General features: G+C 35.8%; 1 protein-coding gene across 6 annotated transcripts in view; it reads left to right on the top strand.

Annotated features, from left to right (window-relative positions):
• Positions 1–20,936, top strand: part of LOC150091241 (RNA-binding motif, single-stranded-interacting protein 2-like) — a 662,097-nt gene that overhangs the window by 481,596 nt on the left and 159,565 nt on the right. For all 6 annotated transcript variants that reach the window (XM_090374864.1, XM_090374859.1, XM_090374866.1 and 3 more), the window contains one exon: positions 15,134–15,231. In XM_090374864.1, the coding sequence (XP_090230990.1) occupies positions 15,134–15,231 (98 nt within the window). The remainder of the gene's footprint in view (positions 1–15,133; positions 15,232–20,936) is intronic.

Consider the following 20,936-nt stretch of genomic DNA (forward strand, 5'->3'; position numbering starts at 1 on the left):
GGACTTTGAACATGCATGGTAGTAGGTGCAAGACATGCTGGACAAAGCATCTCTGAAACGGCAGTTCTCCTGTACTTTTCACACACCACAGTTTCAAAGGTGTATCGAGAATGGTGCAACAAACAGAAAACATCCTCTCAACAGCACACCTGTGGAAGAAAATTGCTTGTTTATGAGAGAAGCCAGAGGAGGATGGCTAGAATTGTGCAAGCAAACAGACAGGCCACAATGTCGCACATCGCGTCAGAATACAACCGTGGTGCGCAGAACAAAATATCGCAACGGACCACTAGTTGCACTTTGTTGCAAATGGGCTACAACAGCCGGCGGCGACATCGTGTACCTTTGTTATCAATGAAGAACAAGAGAGCACGCCTCCTGTGGGCACAGCAACACCAGTACTGGATTATCAAGGATTGGAAAACAATTGCTTGGTCTGACGAGTCGAAGTTCCTGGTGTACCATGTTTGATGGAAGGCTCAGAATTTGGCGAAAACAACATGAATTCATGGACCTGTCATATCTGACGACTACTGTGTAAAGTGGTGGGGGCAGTGTTATGGTGTGGGGAATGTTTTCTTGACACACACTGGGTCCATTGATACCCATAAATTCACGTCTGAATGTCACATCGTTGCTGACCAAGTGCATCCGTTCATGTTGGCAGTTTATCTTCAGTCAGATGGTTACTTCCAGCAGGATAATGTGCCAGTGCACAAAGCCCAAATCACTATGGAATGGTTCCAGGAACACGGCAATGACTTTTCTTTGCTGCAGTGGCCCACTCAGTCCGCGGATCTTAATCCTATTGAATATCTTTGGGTTGAGCTGGAAAGGGCTGTTTGCTGCAGGCCTACACCTCCGTCGAATCTCAAGAAACTGCGTGACACACTCATATCTGCATGGTACTCAATTTCCTGCACAATGTTTTCGGCATCTTGTTCACTCCATGCCTAGGCGAATTCAGGCTGTTTTGAAGGCTAAAGGAGGCTCAATACACTACTAGGTAGGTGTACTTAATAAAGTGGCAGCACAGTGTATATTGTAATACTGAACATTTTGGTATTGTTTTTATATTATGATACATGTTATCGTACATATATTTGTTACTAGTTTAGAAAGAATTAACTGTATGATACTCTTCATAGTTGAATAACTATACAAACAGATTACATGTATTCCATTCGCTTGTAGACAAGATCATGATCCAATGCACCCCTGGAATCAGAGACCTGCGACCCCCCACCCAAACCCCAAAATACATTGAATCACCACCCCAATCCTTGAGTAAGAGAATACCATAAATCTGTATTTTAAAAACAATTTAAATGTTTTTGAGACCAAATAAATACATAGTGAAACTAGTATTAAAACATTAAGAATCCTCTAAAACATTAAGACTAAAAAATTTTATTTCTCTGAAGTGTATGGGGCTTTTCAACCGAGGTCATGATCACTGGAAAGGGAAACCCTGGGTATTGCCAGGGGTGGGGGGGGGATTCCTGTGGAAGAAAATTGCTTCTTGATGAGAAAGATCAGAGGAGGATAGCTAGAATTGTGCAAGCAAACAGATGGTCCGCAATGTCGCCCGTCATAAGTAGTTAAACATAATTACGCCAAACTATTAATTTCGAAGACTCTTGAAATTAAATTACATCAACAGTCAATGTACGTCACCCCTACCCCATCTCAGATTCATGGTCCTTCAGGTGCATGTGCCAGGATCGCAACTAATTTCCATGCTATGAAATCCCTACAATACCCATGGTTTCACTTTCCTGTGATAATGACCCTGGTTGAAAAGCCCTGTCTGCTTCAGGGAAGAAACAAAATTCTTTGGTCTCTTAATATTTTAGAGGTTTCTAAAGTATTAAAAGTATGGATTCAATATGTATATGTTTGGTCTCAAAACATTTAAACTGTTTTTAAAATACAACGTATTGTATTCTCTTGCTCAAGGATTGGGGCGGTGATTCGATGTATTTTGGGGTCTGCGGGTCCCCGATTCCAGGGTGCATTGGGTCACTGATCTTGTCTATGAGGGAGTGGAATACATGTAATCTATTTGTATAGTTATTCAACTACGGAGAGTATCAGCACGGAAGTGTTCTACAAGACATCGTAGAGGTAATTCTTCCACTTCTAAACTAATTTACTTATAATATAAAACGTATTGAGCCATTACTGCTCTGTTCAAATATATTTGTTATATTTTGTTTTTGCATTTAGCTTAGTAGTCAAAATACCTGAACTGTATAAATAATATAAAAAAATCAATAATTAATAAATACAATCTTATATTTATGGATCTTTGTAACTCCATAAATCAGTATCATTGGGCTTGCACAGCTTTCAACTTCCACAAAACCTTCAGACCCAATGAATCGTGTAACTTGGTGACTTATTGTATTAACCATTTGGTAAAAACATCGATATTTTAGTGTGAACCTTTAGTATAAATGATATTTTAGTTAAAAAAAAGCAAGGATTAGTGAGCAAAATTCAAGCCTATGCCCATTTTCTTTGATTAAAAAAAGCTTTGTCCACTCAGGTTGTTCAAATTTTGAAGTGTTTTGAGGAAGAATGTTTATGAAAAAAAAAAAATTCAAATTGTGACTGGACAAGTGGATGTATTGCGACAATATGGGATATCACACTGTTGAGGCAGTTTCTGATGTAAAGATGGATCCTTTTCATGGAACATCCTCCTGTTCTCTTATTAATATCCTCTGTCTTCTTTTGGTTTTTTTTTTCAGAATTTCACTAAAAGGAATACATTTTGAGTCACAGGATAATGTTTAATGTTTGATGAATATTCTAAAATTAAAATCAGTAAATACAAGTTATAAATTTATTGAGGATTTCATTATTAAATTAAATTAGTGATAGTGAAACGGTTATTTGCCTCTGTAGAGCCATCCATGGGGAAACCTTTGATGGGACAAAAATAATTGCTTAGTTCAATTTGAACTTTATCAAGTCATTCTGTAACTTCCTAGCCATGCCTTACACACACACACACACACACACACACACACACACACACACACACACACACACACACACACACACACGTGTTGTTTAATAGCTGGATTTTTTTATTTTGGGTATGATCTGGGAATTGATAGTGTAAAAGTGTTCATACAGTATTGATCCAGTGTTTAAACATTGTGGGGCTACGGCAGATACATCCAGAACCAATCCATATTCGTGTGTAACTCAGCAGATAGCAAAAATTGTGGTTGGATCTTCTTTTCTTTCTTAGTTCAGTTTATTCAGGATAATGAGAAATAGCTTTGCAGAAAAGTTGAAATGATTTCCTTCTTTAATTTTTTGCAAAATGGGAGGACAAAGTCACTATAATTAACCAGTAGTCAACAACTGATGAATACGCTAATATTCACTTTGTTTCTGTGATCTTATCAGCTGTGGTAGCCGAGGAATATTGAAGATGTTTTCAGAACCACCAAATCAGGGAATAAAAAGATTCCTTTACTTCACAGGTTAGTTCCATTAAGAGAACTACAAATAATTGCAACTTTGTACTTAGTATCTTTGTCATATCCAAGAACCTGTGCTAGTACTTTGATCCCAAATGCCATATGTGACCAAAGGTTTTTTGAATGCGGCAGAAGTAATTGTGTTGCATTAGTGTAAATAAGTTGATGTTATTAGTATTACTAGTGACGAAAAATGCAAGAAACCAAGCTTATAAAGCATCAGCAAAAAAAAAAAAAAAAAACCACCTTTCCACATCACTCTCCCATCCTCTACAATAATTTGTCTAGTTCTAGAATTTATGCAAACCACCCACAGTAACAGATAGAAGTATGTACCAGCAGTCAGCCATCAAACTCAATGCCATCAGCATTGAGCTTGCCCAATCCATTCAAAGCCTTAAACACATCAATCGTATCACCTCATGGGTCCCTAGTCTCTAAATGCTGCAATATGCATAACTGAAGCATTTCTTGGGCAGATCACTCTTTTTGTTCCCTTTACCAATCTCGTTTCCTTTCTCTTCACCCATTCTAGCAGCTCTACCTCCTTCATAAATTTGGCCATATCTGTATATGAAGATATGGCCAAACCAAAATTATTTTTTGCATTCAGTTCTTGTTACTGCAATGTATCTAATTAGATTGCCCTTTTAACAAAGCCATGCTGTGGCTGCAGTATAATTGTATTTCTGTCTGGATGGCCTTACATCTTTAACCAGTGACTCAGTTATGTTCCTTGGAACAGACTTTAACAAGTTTCTAATTACTCATATCGCGTTTTCACTTTTTCGGGGCATTTCCCGCGCCCCCATTTGTGAAAGGAGATACATTCACACATCTGCCGACCATTGGGACTGGAAATGTGTGAATTCGAAGATTCTCTCTTAATTTTTTATCATTACGGGTTTGCTTACCTCTTTTCTTGCCTCCATTAATGTAATTGGATAGATTCCATCTGTCACAGGTCCCTTTTTTGTTTAGCCTCAACACTTTGTTCCATTTTCCTCTCAGTTATTACAAAATCATTTATTTCCATGTTAGAGCTTGATAAACATCTGGCATCCCCTTCCCTAAAGAATTTCTCATGTGTGAATATAGATACAAAATATCTATTCAGTTTTTCAGCCACCTGAGCAGGAACATCAAGTGGACCAATATGTTTCAGTTGCTTCATTCCACTGTTAATATTCCACTTAAGTAAAGAAATCTTGGCATTCTTTGCCAGAGGTTTGTCATAATCTGCCTTCGCTTGCCTAACCTCCTTTGTGACTTGATTAAAGACTAGTTTATATTTATCATAGGGTTCTGTATCACTTGATAATTTATATGCATCCAATGAATTTTTATTCTCTTCCACAAGTCTCATCAGTTCATCTACCATCCATTTAGGTATAATTCTCGAACAGTATTTCTTAGCTTCTACAGTTACTTTCCTGAATGCTTCCCATTTAGAATTCGATGTTGGTAACATCATCATGTGATGATCCCACTGTATAGGATTTAAAAACTGATCACTAACCAGTGATGTATCATCCACTTGCCTACAGGCACTGCACTACATTTGATCTCACCTTATGAAACCCCCCCAAATTCTATATTCTGCTCTTTTGTGATAAAGGCCCAGAAATAGTGATAATTTTCCAATAATCACTATCTATACCATAAGAAGAACCCCTTTAATGACAAGTGGAACTCTGACATGGAAACTCTAAAAACTGAACTGTACAGAGAAATAGCATGCAATCCAACAAGGCGTGACAGCATACTAAGTATGTGACAGAATTGACAGAATTCCCCAAACATCCACAAAATTGCCACTGTGTTAACTGTGTCTAAAAATATGGTGGATTGCAGAATATCAACAGTCAAAAAAAAAAAGAACAGAATAAGACTTGGAATTTATCTAGTAGGAACTTTACTACAAATAGTCTTATTTAGATTAAAAGAGCATGTTAAAAAGCATGTTTTGTCATATGGAGCAACAAAAAGGAGTCATGGATTCAAATTGAACCACATGTCACTAAAAGATCTGGAAAAAAATAATAAATTTGAATGGATGACATCAGACCTACCTTTCTTCCCACCCACCTACCTCTATAACATGATTGGAAGGGCTAAGCATTGTTGAGCTGCAAAAGATAACAGATAATATTCTTGGAGAAAATGTGGAAAAGTCCTTCTCTCCCCCCCCCCCCCCAACATGAGCACCTATTCTTGGTGAGAGGGTCTTCCCGGTGGTGGTGGTGCTGGTTCCACTGATTAGCATCACTGGGATCCAGTGCCTACAGCTAAGGTTCCTGGCTAACATCCTAGGAATCTAGCATGTTTTCTGTGCACTGCAACCCATGGAAACTAGGAGATCCTGGTGGTTTGTTTGTTGTTTGTTATTTGGATTTTAGGAGCATTAGCGACTAAGGCCATATTGCTCTGGGGATATGCAGTGGTCATTCCCTGACCTTTCCGCATCCTCCGTATTTGGTGGCCACGGGTTCGAACCCCGGTTTAATCAATAAGTGTGTGCTACGCACTGCTGCTCCTGCCCACCTGGCTATGCAGGCGCCGATCCTGGTGGTTGAGGAAGCCCTGCTTTGACAAGACTGGCAATCCTGCAACATCTTGCCAAGAATCATTTCGGTAGGGGGTGTGCCTTTTGTGCCCCTTGTTGGCTGGAGAGCCCAGGCACTGAAACAAAACAAATTCCATGAACCCTTAACTTATCAGAATCATGATAAATTATTCTTCAGGGAGTAAATCAAGGTCTCTGCCATAAATTATTGGCTCTGAAACAGATGCCATCACTTCAGCCAAAAGGCCCAGAACTGAGACCTATCACGTCCAACACTGATAACCTTAAAATTCATTTCACTGGTGATAACGCTATAGGAAAAATGTCTCCTTTGTTCACAAGGGTTGGCAGGCTCTCCAAAATCTCTAAAATGGCTGCATTTTTCGGGATATCCTTGAAACAAAATCAGAAAACACTGAGAACAACTTCAAGCCACCTCTGTTGGCAGAATACTAGTTACTATAACACACTCAGCTCATCCTAAGGCATTACAACAGAATGGGATTAAAGGAAATCTGTTCTGAATTGAAAACACAAGCAGTGACAGCTGCAAACAAATATATCCGTATGTAGGGATTTGAATCTAATCATCCTCATCGTTACTTTCAGCATGCCACTGGCTCCATATTCGATCACAGCTGGATACTGGCACTGCCCAGTAATGCAAATGCATTTATCCACTATTTTGCTTTAAGTGCCAAAAATATGGGCACTTGCAAATGAGCTGTTATCGTGCCTTTGCCTGTGCTTGATATGGAAATAACATCATGTTCAGCTACAAAACACACCTACATTAACTGCCAAGGAGAGCATCCTGTGTACTTGTGATCATATCAGAGGTGAAAGGCAGAAAATAAATACAGAAACTTAAGGCAGAGGCACGAAAAAAGTAAAATTTGTAAATACGACAAACCCTTGTATGTTCAGAATGTTGCAGGGAAATGTTCCATTGGAACTGAAATGATTATACTACACAAAGATTCATTTATTCCCATTGTACACTACTTGCTAAGCTTATAAAATCCTGTACAAAAGGACCAATCAGCTGCCAATTCTGTACCTTTTACTGCACCCTCAAAATCTAGTTGAAAAGGGGGAGGGGCTGCAAAAATCTGAACTATCCTCTGTGACACAAAAAAAAAAATGAATGTTGGTGCCAGGGAGTTATACCAGATGATTCAATCTTTTATATTTTTCCTAAGATGGACAATGGTCATTTCCTTTATTTTTCCAAAAAGGATAAATCCAACAAGGCTGAGGTAAACAAGCCCTTACCAAGCCCAAATAATGCTAAATTCCTTGTTGGAATTGCTGTGGATTCTGATAACATCAAGGCCCTCCTGCAAAATTTTTCTTTTGATTGCAGGAGACTTATATGAAAGCAAATGGTGACCACACCATGCATAATCCCTCTATCATTTGTAAGCATAGATGTGTAGATAGCCCTGCTAATGGAGGAATTGCAGTCCTTATGGGCAACCAGACTCCATTTCAGCCTTTGCTATTTAATTATTGTAGGGCAGAGCAGTTCACTTCATAATGGGATTTTTATTAACGATCTTCTCCATCTGTTTGCCAGCAGGGACTGATGTCTCCCAGAGAAACCTTGATGAACTTGTTAGCAGTTGCTAACAAATTCATTCAGTGAACAATAACACCTTGTGGGGGTAGTGCTGACATTAGTAGAGGGGAATAAGCCATATAGCATATGCTCAGTGGCAATCATTTCTTCCTTCTAAATATTGGAACTGATACCTTCTCCATGCCTGTTCTTTTTCTGCTGTTGATCGTTCTATTTGATTCCCTTCTCTCCTTCCTTCACTTAATTGGGGAGATCACATCCATGTGCTAACTACCCTACTTAGTGAGAGACCGTATCTTCCTTTTAGGTTACCATGATAGAAAATTGGTCAGGCTGATTGGAATGTTGTCTAACATCTGGCAGAGTTTAATATCTCTGCAGTCATTCTAAACCTGATGCAGTGATGTACATTATAGGAAATATTGATTATCTATACAGCTGCAGTTAAAATTGCAAAAATATCAAACATTTTTGGAATTTTCTCAAATGGATTGCACAGCAGCAAAAGGCTCAAAACAAAGCTAGCTCTGGGGGATATTCTGGTGATATCTTTCCATTACTAATATCATAGCTTTTAAATGTGCACAAGCCAAGCCAAAGCATGCTAAATTCACTGTCATGGCCAAAAGGAATCTTGGATCCATTTACATCATCTATTTCCCAGTCAGCCAGCACTAAGTTTGTCTGGGACCAAATCTGGAAAATGAAGGGAAAATATATATAATGGCCTTTATTGATCTTCGATTTTAGCAGATGTGCTATTGCAGATTCAGCTGTAACTCTTGGCAAAACTTTTTATATCTCTGCAAAACCATTGTTTTCCAAAGTTCCAAAGAGAGAAAAATAAAAAACAGGTACTTAAAGAACTTTAATTCTTATTGTGAGCCTTTTACCATTCAAGAGTAAAATCATCTCTAACTGTTATGAATGCAAGTGCTGTTGGACCTGACTATGCAATTACAAAATGCTTCAATACCTTCCACCAAAATAGCTGGATCACCTGCTATTCCTATATAACAGAACAGACTATCTTAAAGAGTAGTTTTCAGACTTCTGGTACAAAGCAATTAACTTTGCCATTCCTGAACCAGTAAAAGATCCCAGAATTCCAACTATCATCCTGTTGCACTGACTAGTTGTGTTTATCAACATTTTTGGAGAGAATCTGGTCATTGGAAAGAATGATCAGTGCTTCTTTTATGTGATATTTAGAAAGAAATGGTGCGCGCGCTCTCTCTCTCTCTCTCTCTCTCTCTCTCTCTCTCTCTCTCTCTCTCTCTCTCTCTCGTATTCAGTATAACTTCCAAAGGAACAGGTCTACCTTGCACCATATAATTAGATTGAAACTTCCATCCGAAATGCTTTCCTTAAATGAGAACACCTAGTGTCTATGTTCTTTGATATTTTAAAAGACTTTTATGGCATTCATCTAGGTCATATTCCTATTTTTGTTATGAACTTTTTGTCCCACAGATCTTTCCAAGTTTGTTTAGGATCCACCCTTTCTCAGTCCTTTTGAAAAAAGGAGGGGGAGTACCTTGAGAATGTTTTAATGTAGTATACACTTTTTACCAGGGAAGTACTTACACTTTTCTGGGCTCAAGGCATTAAGCTCTTAACTATTCCAAAAAAAAAAAAAAAAATTGCATATACAGCAGGCCCCCATTATAACGTGGTTCGCTATAACGCTGTTCTTATATTATAACCCATATCTGACTATAACGCTGTCACAGATCACTATAACGCTCTCTTACAGACTGCACAATTACTCACAGGTCTTTTTCATTTTCTACCACCCTAAGTGTAGTACCACACAGTTGGTATGTTCCTCTGGGGATACTTCTATCCATAGAAGTGGGTAGAAGTAACCCCAGGTGTGGTATCCACACCACTCCGAGGAATACTGTCCATCCATGTTAACAGGGAGTATTAAGTGGTAGATGACTCTTATCAACTGGCGCAATACTACAACTTTGCTTATTGGAGGATTGAAGACATTCCGATCATGTGGGCTACAGAGTTTTCCAACCAGGCACCTCTCAGTGACCTGATTGAGGTTTATAAGGCTCTGAGCAGGATTAGTAAAATGAATGAAGGTGGAATTCTCAATGTTATAATGGATTCTGGAACTAGGGGCCATAAATTCAAATTACAGGGGATTGAGGTTTATATGTATTAGATTGTAGGAAGTTTTCTTTTAGTCAGCGAGGCATTGATTGCTCGAACAAGTTGCCCTCATAGGTAGTTGAGGCTGACAGTTTGAATGAATTCAGAGTTTAACTGAATAGTTTCTTGAGGAGGAAAGCATATAATTTGTATTTTCTTATGTACTTTTTTTATTATTTATTTATTTTTGGGTGGTTTTTTTTTTTTTTTTTTGCTACTCCAGCAAAAGCCTGTAGCTTCCTTGTACTATAATATGGTGAATACTATTACTATAATCTCGCTGCTTCTAATAAGCCAGATTTCACTGGAGGGAGTCTGAGTAGTGCTTATGTGGGGGGAGGGGGAATTGTCGAGGTTACGTTATGTGAAGGAGTTGGATATATTCCAAAAATTTCATTATTTCATACAATATGTCCTCCCCACATTTACTACTAAATACATCATGGACAGTGAAACAAATAGAACATACGTAACTGCAAAAAATCTAAACTTCTCAAATTCCACCCCCCATTCATTTCACAAATATGCATGGTCTCAGTTCTCAATGATGTCCATATCCACTTAGTTTGCCATCCCTGCCCCACTTTTTCTTACAGAATTCCATTTATCAGTTGATCCAATCACTGCTCATCTCATTTGTCTTGATTATTAGCTGTATGATATCTTTCACTTTGAAGATATGGTACCTATACATATGTTCACTGTGATATTTCCTGTCAAGGACTTAGTAATTTGGAATCTTCTCTTTTTGATCTTCTCTGGCTTAAAATCTCTCTACTCCATTCTGTAAAATTTATCTGTTCCCTCTGTTCTCCAAACTTTACTAATCACTTGGAACCCTTTGACTTCTTTTCTTTGAAATTTGACTTTCTCCAGTCCAACTTTCCTAACAGTGAGGTAATTTTCCTCAGTGATTTTAATGTTTTTAAGTCCAGTCTGCTTCCATTTTCTACTCATACAGACCCAGCTGGTTGAGATGCTGAGGCTTTCGCAATTACTAACAAAGCATCACTGACACAATCTGTGATAATTGTATCACAGATTGTGTCAATCTGTGATACAATTATGACAATTCACTGACACAATCTGAAGAAACATTGACATCACAAGATGTAAACCAGTTATTCAACCAAGGAAAAGAAGAACAGAAATCTCGCAGGTCATCCCGTTTTACATTCTTGTTTTCACCCTCACACATAATATTCATTTACCTACAGAATACCAGACAGTCCTAACCACACAGCAAATGCTCTTGAACTTTTCTCAAAAATAACCCTTCCAAGTACACAGTACACCTTAGATCACAACTTGGTGATGGTCTCTTCTCTGAAGGAGCCTTTCTCTCATTTACATTCTCAACTTTGCGTTTGGCATTACAATAATGCAAAATGGGATGATCTTTGAGTTTTCTCTTCTTCTTTTACTTGGTTGGATTACTGTTTTAAATCTTCTGTTGTCAACATTTTTCAAATCTTATCAACAAAATTCTTTCTCCCACTCTTTTCCTGTTGTATTTTAATGACCTTTCATTTGACTGGAAATCCTATCCAATTTTTGCTGATGGTAGAATATTGCAATCCACCTTCCTGTTTCACAAATCTTGCCCTGCACAAACAGCCTCAAGTTCTTGTATATCCATTACCAGTTTCTTAAATGCTGATCTGCACATAATCCTCCAATGAGGCAAAGATAATTTAATTTAAATTCTTCTAAAGCAGTCCTGTGTTATATCTCGCAAAAAGGATTCTTCTGTTTCCATGCCTATCTTCGACGACACTCAGATTTTTAGACAACATCACATATGTCTATTAGGGATTACCCTGAATTCTAATATCTCTCTCTCTCGTCATAAGCACATCACAATATTGCTTCCACTGGGTATTCTTTTTCTTCTAAACAGCTACTCACTCTGTACAAATCTCAAATTTGCCCTATTGTGGAATTTTGTTTCCACATCTGGGGTGGTGCTGTCATAACTTCTCTCAGGGTTCTTGGCTCTAATCAAAAGTTGGTAGTTAGATTTTTAAGGAGCCATCTCTGACAAATTCTCTCTCCTCTCTCTGTCTCTTAGACTATTTCTACTGCATGCCTTTCCTGTAGATACTTCTGTGAACACTGTTGTTCTGAATCTATACTTATCCCTCTCACTCTCTTTGAAACCAATCCAAACATAAGCTGCAACCAGTCATTATCCTTTTATTGTTTCCCTCATTTTTTTTTTTTTTTTTTTTTTTTTATGAAAACCCCAAACGTGAAAGGTATCAAGACCTATAGTACTTAGTACCGTGCATGGGTTGAATGAGAAGTATGGGGGGTGGATGCCAGAAACTTTGAAATAGAGACTAAACCTGGGATTCACCACTTCAGGCCTCTAATAAGCAAAGTGGTGGTATTGCACCAGTTGATGAGAGTCATCTACCACCTTAAAACACAAACCAGCTTTTCTTCTTTTTCATTTATTCTTTGAACTTCCATTTTCTTGAAGACCCTCCTTTCACAACATTTCCTTAAAATTAGAGTCTACAAAAATTCAAGTGTAATGTCAGCAAGTATCTTTCTCAACCTTCAGCCGACACACAATGTGAAGTACTATAGGTTCCAATTTCATAAAAAAAATAAGAAAGAAAGAAAGAAAGTTATATTTGTTTTTAGGCTTTTTTCTTGCTTTATACACTTTTATACATTTTTATTTTTATGCGATAATCTATTTATAATGCATTTTAGTGTTGAACTTGATGTATAATGCTTAATTTGCCATGATGCACCAAGGAAAAAGGAAGCTGAGTAGCTTAAACTAAACTTCTTAAAAAACAAGGAATATAATGTACCATTTATGATAACTTAAACTATCATGTACTTGGATTTTAGGAAAGCTTTTGATACTGTGGCACATGGAAGACAACTGTACAAATTGGAGAAGTATGGCATAAAAGGCAAGTTGCTACAATGGATAAAGGGATGGTTGAGTGGGAGAAGTCAGTGGACAATTCTCTTAATGGACTAGTGGAGTTTCCCCCCACCCAAGGTTCATGTTGGGCCTATTGTTGTTTTCTGTATTTATTAATAATATCAATGAAGGTGTACCAGGGTTCATGTCCAAATTTGCAGATGATACAAAGGTTGGCAGGATTGTTAATGACAGTAAAGATAGTATGCTACTGCAACAGGATCTAGAAAAGTTAGGCAGATGGACTGAGAAGTGGCAACTAAGGTTTAACATTGACAAATGCAGCAAAGTACTGCATATGGGTAGAAGTAACCCAAGAGAAATGTACCAAATGTGCTGTACTACTCTTAGGGGAAGTAAAGAATGAAAAAGACCTGGGAGGAATTGTGCAGTCAGATATGAAGTTCTCATAGCAGTGTAGACTGGTTGCCAGAGCAGGTCACGGAGTTTTGTCAATGATATTTAGGAATTTTGCTAGAAGCGACAAGGAAGGAGGGGATTATCCCTTTGTATAAGGAGTGGTCAGGCCAAACCTTGAGTACTGTATACCAGTCTGGTGGCCTCATTTTAGGAAAGATGTAGAGCTGCTAGAACAAGTAGAGAAGGGCAATGAGATTGGTGAGGGTAACAAAGTGTTGGGATTACAAAGAAAGGTTAGTTCTGCAAATTGCAGCTTCTGGAGACTAGGCACCTGCGGGGTGAGCTAATTGAGGTGTATATAGCTTTGAGTGGTTTGAACAAGCTCAATGCTAGTAGAATTTTTCCTTTTGCTCAGATTAATCACCTGAGGGGGGCATAAATTCAAATTGAGGAAAGACAATTGTAGAATAGATGTACAGAAATTCACCTTTAGTTAGTGGGTGGTTGATAGTTGGAACAAACTTCCAATTGTTGTAATGGAGGTCAGAAACTTAAATAAGTTCAAGGCAGAAATAGACAAACAGTTGGGGTGAAAATGGGAAGTGTTATTTTTATTTATTTATTTTTTTTGTTTGTCTTTTTGGCTGATGCTTTCTTGCATCATATGCCCTACTAATTAATGCTAATGCTATACAAATTCTTACAAATGCTTCTAGACAAAATGCAATAGATGTGTAATCTATATTACATGATGATAAATCAGTTAAAAGTCCTTAAATGCATTCTTACTCTGTCTGTACAATATGATCTATATGAAAAATGCATTCCAACCCAACAGAGTCAGAATGAGTCAAAAATTCTTACCAGGGAAAACTTGTAGCATCCTTCTGCTAGTGTTTATGGCCAAAATCATACCAGCCTCCTCTTGTTCACCGGGGTTTCCCCAAGTCTTATGGCCAGTTCACCTCTGCAACCCAATCACATACCATATATTAGTAAGTAATCACTTTCCAAAAACCTGGGAAGGATGCCTATAATCCAAACGCTTATTGTTTGGATTGAACTAACTATAGCCCTGACTAGCAGTGTTCTGGAAAGCATGGTTAACAAGAGGCCCACATGGTCCTTAGAAGATAATAATACTTTCTGTTTAGCTCAATTGGGAATAAAGAAAATGCAGTCGTTACTAGACATGCTAGTAAAAATGCGAGCAGAATAAGAAATGCCTTCATAAAATTGGCATCCCAAGTTGCTGTGTGTTTTGACATTGAAAAGGTGTTTGATACCAGAGCAATCTGCATAATTAATGTTATATGGATATCTACTGATTCATACCCAAATAAGTAACACTATGCCCACTAGATAATTACCTGGAGATGCTGATCTTCAGGTAATTCTCTGGTGGGACAGAGATGACTTGGTTAATTTCAATTGCTTTAAAACTCAGTTCTGTCTTATATCATATCTTGGAAAAAGGAATCTACTGCTCCTGTGCTTATCACGGCAATCAGATTTCTAGAAAAGATTGCATATCTCTATTAGGAATTACCCTGACCTCTTACTATGTCTTGGCCTAAACACATTTCAATTGTTGTTGCTTCTTCTGCATTCCAATATCTGGGTTTTCCCTTTTGCTCTTGGTATTACTTTTCCTCTAAACAACTATTCACTCAGTACAAATCTTAAATCTGTCCTACTGCGGAATTATATTCCCACGTCTGGGGTGGTGCACCCAAAACTTCTCTCAGGCTTAAAGAATGACTTCAATTGAATGACAAATGATTGACATCAACTTCATTCTGACTGAAGTGTTGACTGAAGAATGGCAAATAATTGACAACTTCATTCAAAAGTGGGCAGTAGGTTAATCCATATCTTACAAAGTTATGAAATGATGAAAATAGAATAAGATGCTTATGTTATGTTGACAATGCACTTCTGTTTTCTTTAAGGTCTCAGTATTATTTAATACTGAGGCCTTAAAGTTTAACTTTATATATTTAATATTTCAGGATCAAAAGAGCCAATGCTTGTAAAATTCGCAGATGGTGGAAACAAAAAAAGAACACCATTTAAAAATCAAGATAGCCGCCTGTGGAGAGGGGATGAGGTAAGCTTGTTACTGTTAATCACCAGATATTTGTACAGCAGGGTTTCAGCTTGGGAAAATCTGAGTGAAAAGGTTTTAAGTTTTATAAACTAAATTTAAAAAAAAATTAATAGTAAACTTATATTCATCGTATTGGGAGAATTAGTTTTAGAAATCATAGCCTAAATCTACTAAGCAGAATACTACCTTGGATAGAAGGCTGAAACCCCCATATTACAAAGCAGTAGCTTGAAAATATCTAACTTGAGGGTACTTTAATATATTAATAAATAATTTTAACGTTTGATCCAGATTATTCGATCTATTTTATTTATTCAGTTTGTTAGATGGCATCCTTCGAACAAAGTCCGTATAGTTATCCAATGATTATCGGATACCTATATATTCTTCATATATAATTGCCAGTAGTCTCCATATTTTCATGGCTGCATGGTCTCTTTCATTAAAAACTATCACAAGAACTGTTGTTAATTAACTTGAATTTTTGTTGCAGCCATGGTAACTGCAATGGATTTAATTCAATACATGCATTGTCCTTGTACATGTGTTTACTCTCTGTGAAGACTGCTGTTTCTAACAATGTTCATTTTATAGTGGTCATATTGCAAAAAATGTGATATCCAGCTTTCTTAGTTTTTTTTTATATCACCTGTTATTGTTGCGGGAACTGCCAGTTGAAATATCATTTAACTTTTCTAAGATCTTTGCAAAATCAACAAGCTTGGCGCAGTTAAGGAAACCTTTTAAGGCTGACTTATTGCTTAAATGAAGTTTATGGACATCTACCAGTTAGTGGTATGAAACAATCCCCACCCGTAGTGGTGGTTTTATTTGAAGGGGTCAGAGCTGTATATACTGTGCAGTTTGATTGCCCATACTCTAAACTTTTCTGTGTAGCTGTGTACTTTCCCAAGTAAATGTTACTCTGTTCTTCTTTTGATGAACTTAATATTATTATACAGATTTTCCACACATATAGGCTGTCCATCACCTCAGATAAATGTTTTGCCATGTCCTTTTCTTTTTCTCTCTTAATGAGATTGTGCACTAGCGTAGCTACCCTCTTCGGGCCCGGAGGTAAAGAACATGTTCACGGGCCCCTACTTAATTAATGAAAATTGCGAAAACAGGAGACAGCCAAAGACTCCAGGTCCCTAAAGGGCCTGGAGGCTTGCCTTGCCTGTCTACATGGTAGCTACGCCACTGAGATTATGAAATGTTGAGTTATTAGTATGGTTCATTTTTGCAGGATGTCAGCACACTGTATGCTATTTCCATGATAACAGCACTATAAGCTATTTGTAGGGTGACAGCTTGAAGCATTTAAGATAATTAAACAGTTTCTGTTTACAATAATATTTTATATATTATATGTTTTGATGTTTGCCTGAAAATTTGTCTATTTAATCTTTTATATATAAAGAACTCAGCAGTTACTTATTGCTGTTTTTTTTTTATAAAAAAAAGATGTTATTGTTAGATAATAAATAATTATTAATACATAAAAGTAATTAGAAATTTGTTGAATGTTTTCGACAGATTTATTAACCGTTCTCATCGATTTACTTTCACTCATTCTTTATATATGCATGGCGCCTCTGTAGCCAGGTGGGCAGCCACAGCAGTGCGTAGCACACACTTCTTGATTAGACTGAAGTTCAAGCCCATGACCTCCAAATACGGAGGATGCGGAAGGTCAAGGAATGACCACCGCATATCCCCAACCCAGATAAACGGTGAGGGTTGGCATCAGGAAGGGCATCCGGCTGTAAAAATTTCATGCCAAAACTGTAAAAAAAAAACGCTAACTTTATATATATATAATGGGGAAAAGGAGAGGGAGAAAAAAAAATTCTTTATATATGCATGTTACATTTTGTTACTTTTCTATAAAATTACTCCTATTGTATTTCACTTTAGGCAGAAAAATTGATATGAAACAGATAGAATTCCATAAAAATATCCTTCGGACAGTAATTCTTACTAATTACTAAGGGTAGAAGGGAAATATTGTAAAATTTTCTTTAAAAAAATTTCAGCACCTGAATAAAGAATGGTTTTAATGTATAGTTACCACAATTAATCAATAATAATTGACAACAATTCACTGTATATCTCAACCCTTTTTAAACAATGTTGATTTTTCATTTATTAATAATAAAACACGTATTATTTCACAGATGCCATCTTGAGACCAAGCACAAAATTATAGTATTTAACAGTTTAGTATTTATCAATTTTTTGGCATTGCTTTATTATTCTAGTGAAATAAAAAAAAGTTCCCAGCATTTTTATAATTATATAAAAAAATGTATTAATTGAAATTTGAAAGTAAATATGGAGATCATTAAAATATACATTCTTTATCCAAGTTTCTGTAAACAACTGCTGATTCACGACACACTGAAAATAAAGCTGATTTTTGGTACAGGGCAGGTGAGTTATCAGTAATTGGTGAGTTATTCAATTGGCATATTTTGTCCGTGTTTTTTTTTTTTTTTTTCTCTCCCATCTTTTCTAAGCATGGTATATTTTTGCCCATATGCTTCATTTTAACTCACAGAGTATAAAACCTTTTACACTACTATATTGCATGCATCATTTATTTATTATTATTCTTTTTTTTTTTTTTTTTTTTCCTTCTATTTTTTGAAGTTCACCTGTTAATATTAAAACACAGTATATATATAACTTCAGTTCTTATAATGCATGCTCATGGCTTTTTATTGGTGGAGTGGGGATTATTTATCAATTGGGCCTTTGAAATGTTATTTCATTCAGTTAATATTTACCTCCCTACTGCCCTTTACTTGCATGAATTCATCCAAGCAGTTTCAATTCTCGCATAATGGTTTAACATGGTATAGTTACTATTTCAATACTTTTTTAGTAAAGAGCATTTTTATATTAAATTCTATATCAAGTAAAATCATCTGTCAAAAGTTTATTTAGTTCAGAATTACATTATATGTTGCCCATAAAACAAAGTTGTAAATAGTAAATATGTAGCCCAGGGAATAATGAAATGTAGTTTCTTTGCACAAAATCATTCTGGTTTGCTTCTAACAGAAAATATTTCATCAATAATAATTCAGCTTGTTTTTCATTCCAAGTTAACTGCTTGCAAAAGTTTCATGTAGCAACTTTTATTGTGCATTTGTTAAATTTACTTACTGCATTAACTTCTGTATTTTAATTTAAAATAGACATCAGGGGGAATTGTAAGATAAAGAATAGTGATTTAAGAAAATGTAATTTTACTGAAAACATAATCAGTTGTTTTATACCCATAATCCTAGGGTATGCTTTCTCTCCCGGACTGAGTCTGGAGAGAGTCAGTCTCCAGGAATGGAGACTGACTCTCTCTCCAGGATGTATTCATAAATTGAGGATGTATTCAGTGAACAGTAGAATTTCAGCTGTGTTAAGTAACACTATGCTCAAATCTTGAGCATTAAAGCTTGAGCTTTAATGCTCAAGATAAAATCAAACTTTGGTATCTGAAGGATCATTTGTTTATTTCATTGGCCATATAGCAGTCATTAAATATCCAAAGTTTTAAAATCATTCAAATATAAATAAACAAGTTACTGAAACTTATGCATCTAAAGAAGTTGCCTTTTATAGCAGCACTTAATGTTTAATTAAACATAGTTTGTTGGAAATAAAATTGAAAAAACTGATGCATTCAAAAGAATTTTAAGAAAGGTTATATACTTGTATAAACAATCCACATACCTGTATAAACAATCACGCTAAATGGTGCTAGGAACTATAAAGTGTGTGTGTGTGTGTGTGTTTACATTTTTTGCCTTAAGAATCATTTTACTACATATCTGTTAGAATCTCTTTTCTCCTCTTTCTGCAAATATATAATATTGTATTGTATCTGTGAACAGTAATTAGGTTAATTTTAGAATGTTCATGACAGTAGTTTATTCATAAGTTGCTTTAACTTAGTGCAGAAAAATCTACAAATCAGGTAACAGTTCTGGTTACATGTGATATGCAAAGTACTCATAACAAAGAAATATTAATTATAGAAATTATAGAAAAGTCAAATGCCTTATTGAGGTGTATCACTATGTTTTTGAGGTGTATCACTATGAGCAACAAATGTGTGGATGAAGTGAGTATTTTCAGAATTTTTAATAAAGTGGAATAAGGAGCTGATTTCAAAGAAGAGAAAAAATTTCTTTTCCTTGAAATAATTGCATAGCACCTACAAAAGTGTGCAACAGCAGTATAAATTTTATTCTCTTCCCTGCACGTACAACATCTCCATTCAACTTTTGGATCAAGGAATAACTGAAGCTTTAGAAACACTTTACAGAAAAGATGTGAAGAGAATAATTATACATATAATTGATGAAGGAAATAAAAGTACTGGAGAACTCATTAAAAAGTTAATTTATTTTATGCATTTCATATGTTCAAAAAAAAAAAAAAAAAAAAAAACTTCAATGTAATTGTAAATGCAGTAGAGTGAAAATTTTTTATAAATATGAAGAGTTATGCAAAAATAAATGAAAATGACGAAACTTCTATTTTGACAGAACACAGTTGTAGTATATATATATATATATATATTTGTAATATTTATGAAAATAAGGAAGGGGGAAAAAATATACACAGGCAGTTCCTGCTTTATAAGATTTTGCTTTACGAGTTCCCGGGATTAAGAGGTATGTTTTTTGTTTTTGTTTTTTTTTTTTCTTCTCCCAAATATCAAAAAATCGAAAATATAAACACTAATTGCAAAAAAATGAATGCTAAACATTCATAAATACCGTATTACAAACCCTTGTAGCTATACAATCCATTGTACACCCGCTTTATGATATTAATCCGTTCCAGAGGCACCATCATATCGTGAAAATATCGTAATGTTGAGTTGAACCCAATAACACATTGTTTTTTGGTTATTTGTTCCAAGACCTCGGAAGTTAAAATTTTCACTATATAACTAAGCTGTTTATCTCTCTAAAAGGTCATTTTTATAATGAAAATTGTATTAGTTTCCAATTCAAATCATTAAAATACACTCCACTTTCATTGTTATCATATGTTGTGTTATTAGAACCAATTTTGTGAACGGCTTTGTGATATTTTTCTAAAGCACATTTCTGGAATTCGTGATCATAAAATAATAAAAAGAATTTGCAATTTCCGGTTTACTGGACTTTTCTATTAGTGCAAACAATTATGAATGGGAAGTAAACTTGACGTTATTGCATTTACAAAAATACCAATAGCTGGAATTGTGTGGGTTTTTATGTTATTTTGGTCAGCACACTGTCAGGTATGCTGTGGTTGTCATCTGTATTTTCTGATATTACATCATATTTTATGATACAAAGCTAATTATCAATGTTTTTCAATCAGGTGTCAAAAAAAATAATATTAAGAATTTCAGAAGACATGCAAAGTTTTCTGTGTATTGTAAACTTTGATTGTGATAATTCAGTTTTAAGCAATAGGAAATGAAAACAGTAAATGTAATTAGACATTTGCAAACAAATAAGAATAATACCACCATGCAGTACATAGAGAAATGCAAAAATGGATATTGCATGTCATGGTGATGATGGCAAATGTGATATTTGCATCTTTTGTCATAGAACATTAACATTAATAGAGGCATATGATGCAAGAAAGCAAGCTTATATAGCATCAGCCAAAAAAAAAAAAAAAAAAACATTCAC

Source organism: Mastigoproctus giganteus, chromosome 1, assembly GCF_048544385.1.
Source record: "Mastigoproctus giganteus isolate SK-2022 chromosome 1, ASM4854438v1, whole genome shotgun sequence".
Lineage (NCBI taxonomy): Eukaryota > Metazoa > Arthropoda > Arachnida > Uropygi > Thelyphonidae > Mastigoproctus > Mastigoproctus giganteus.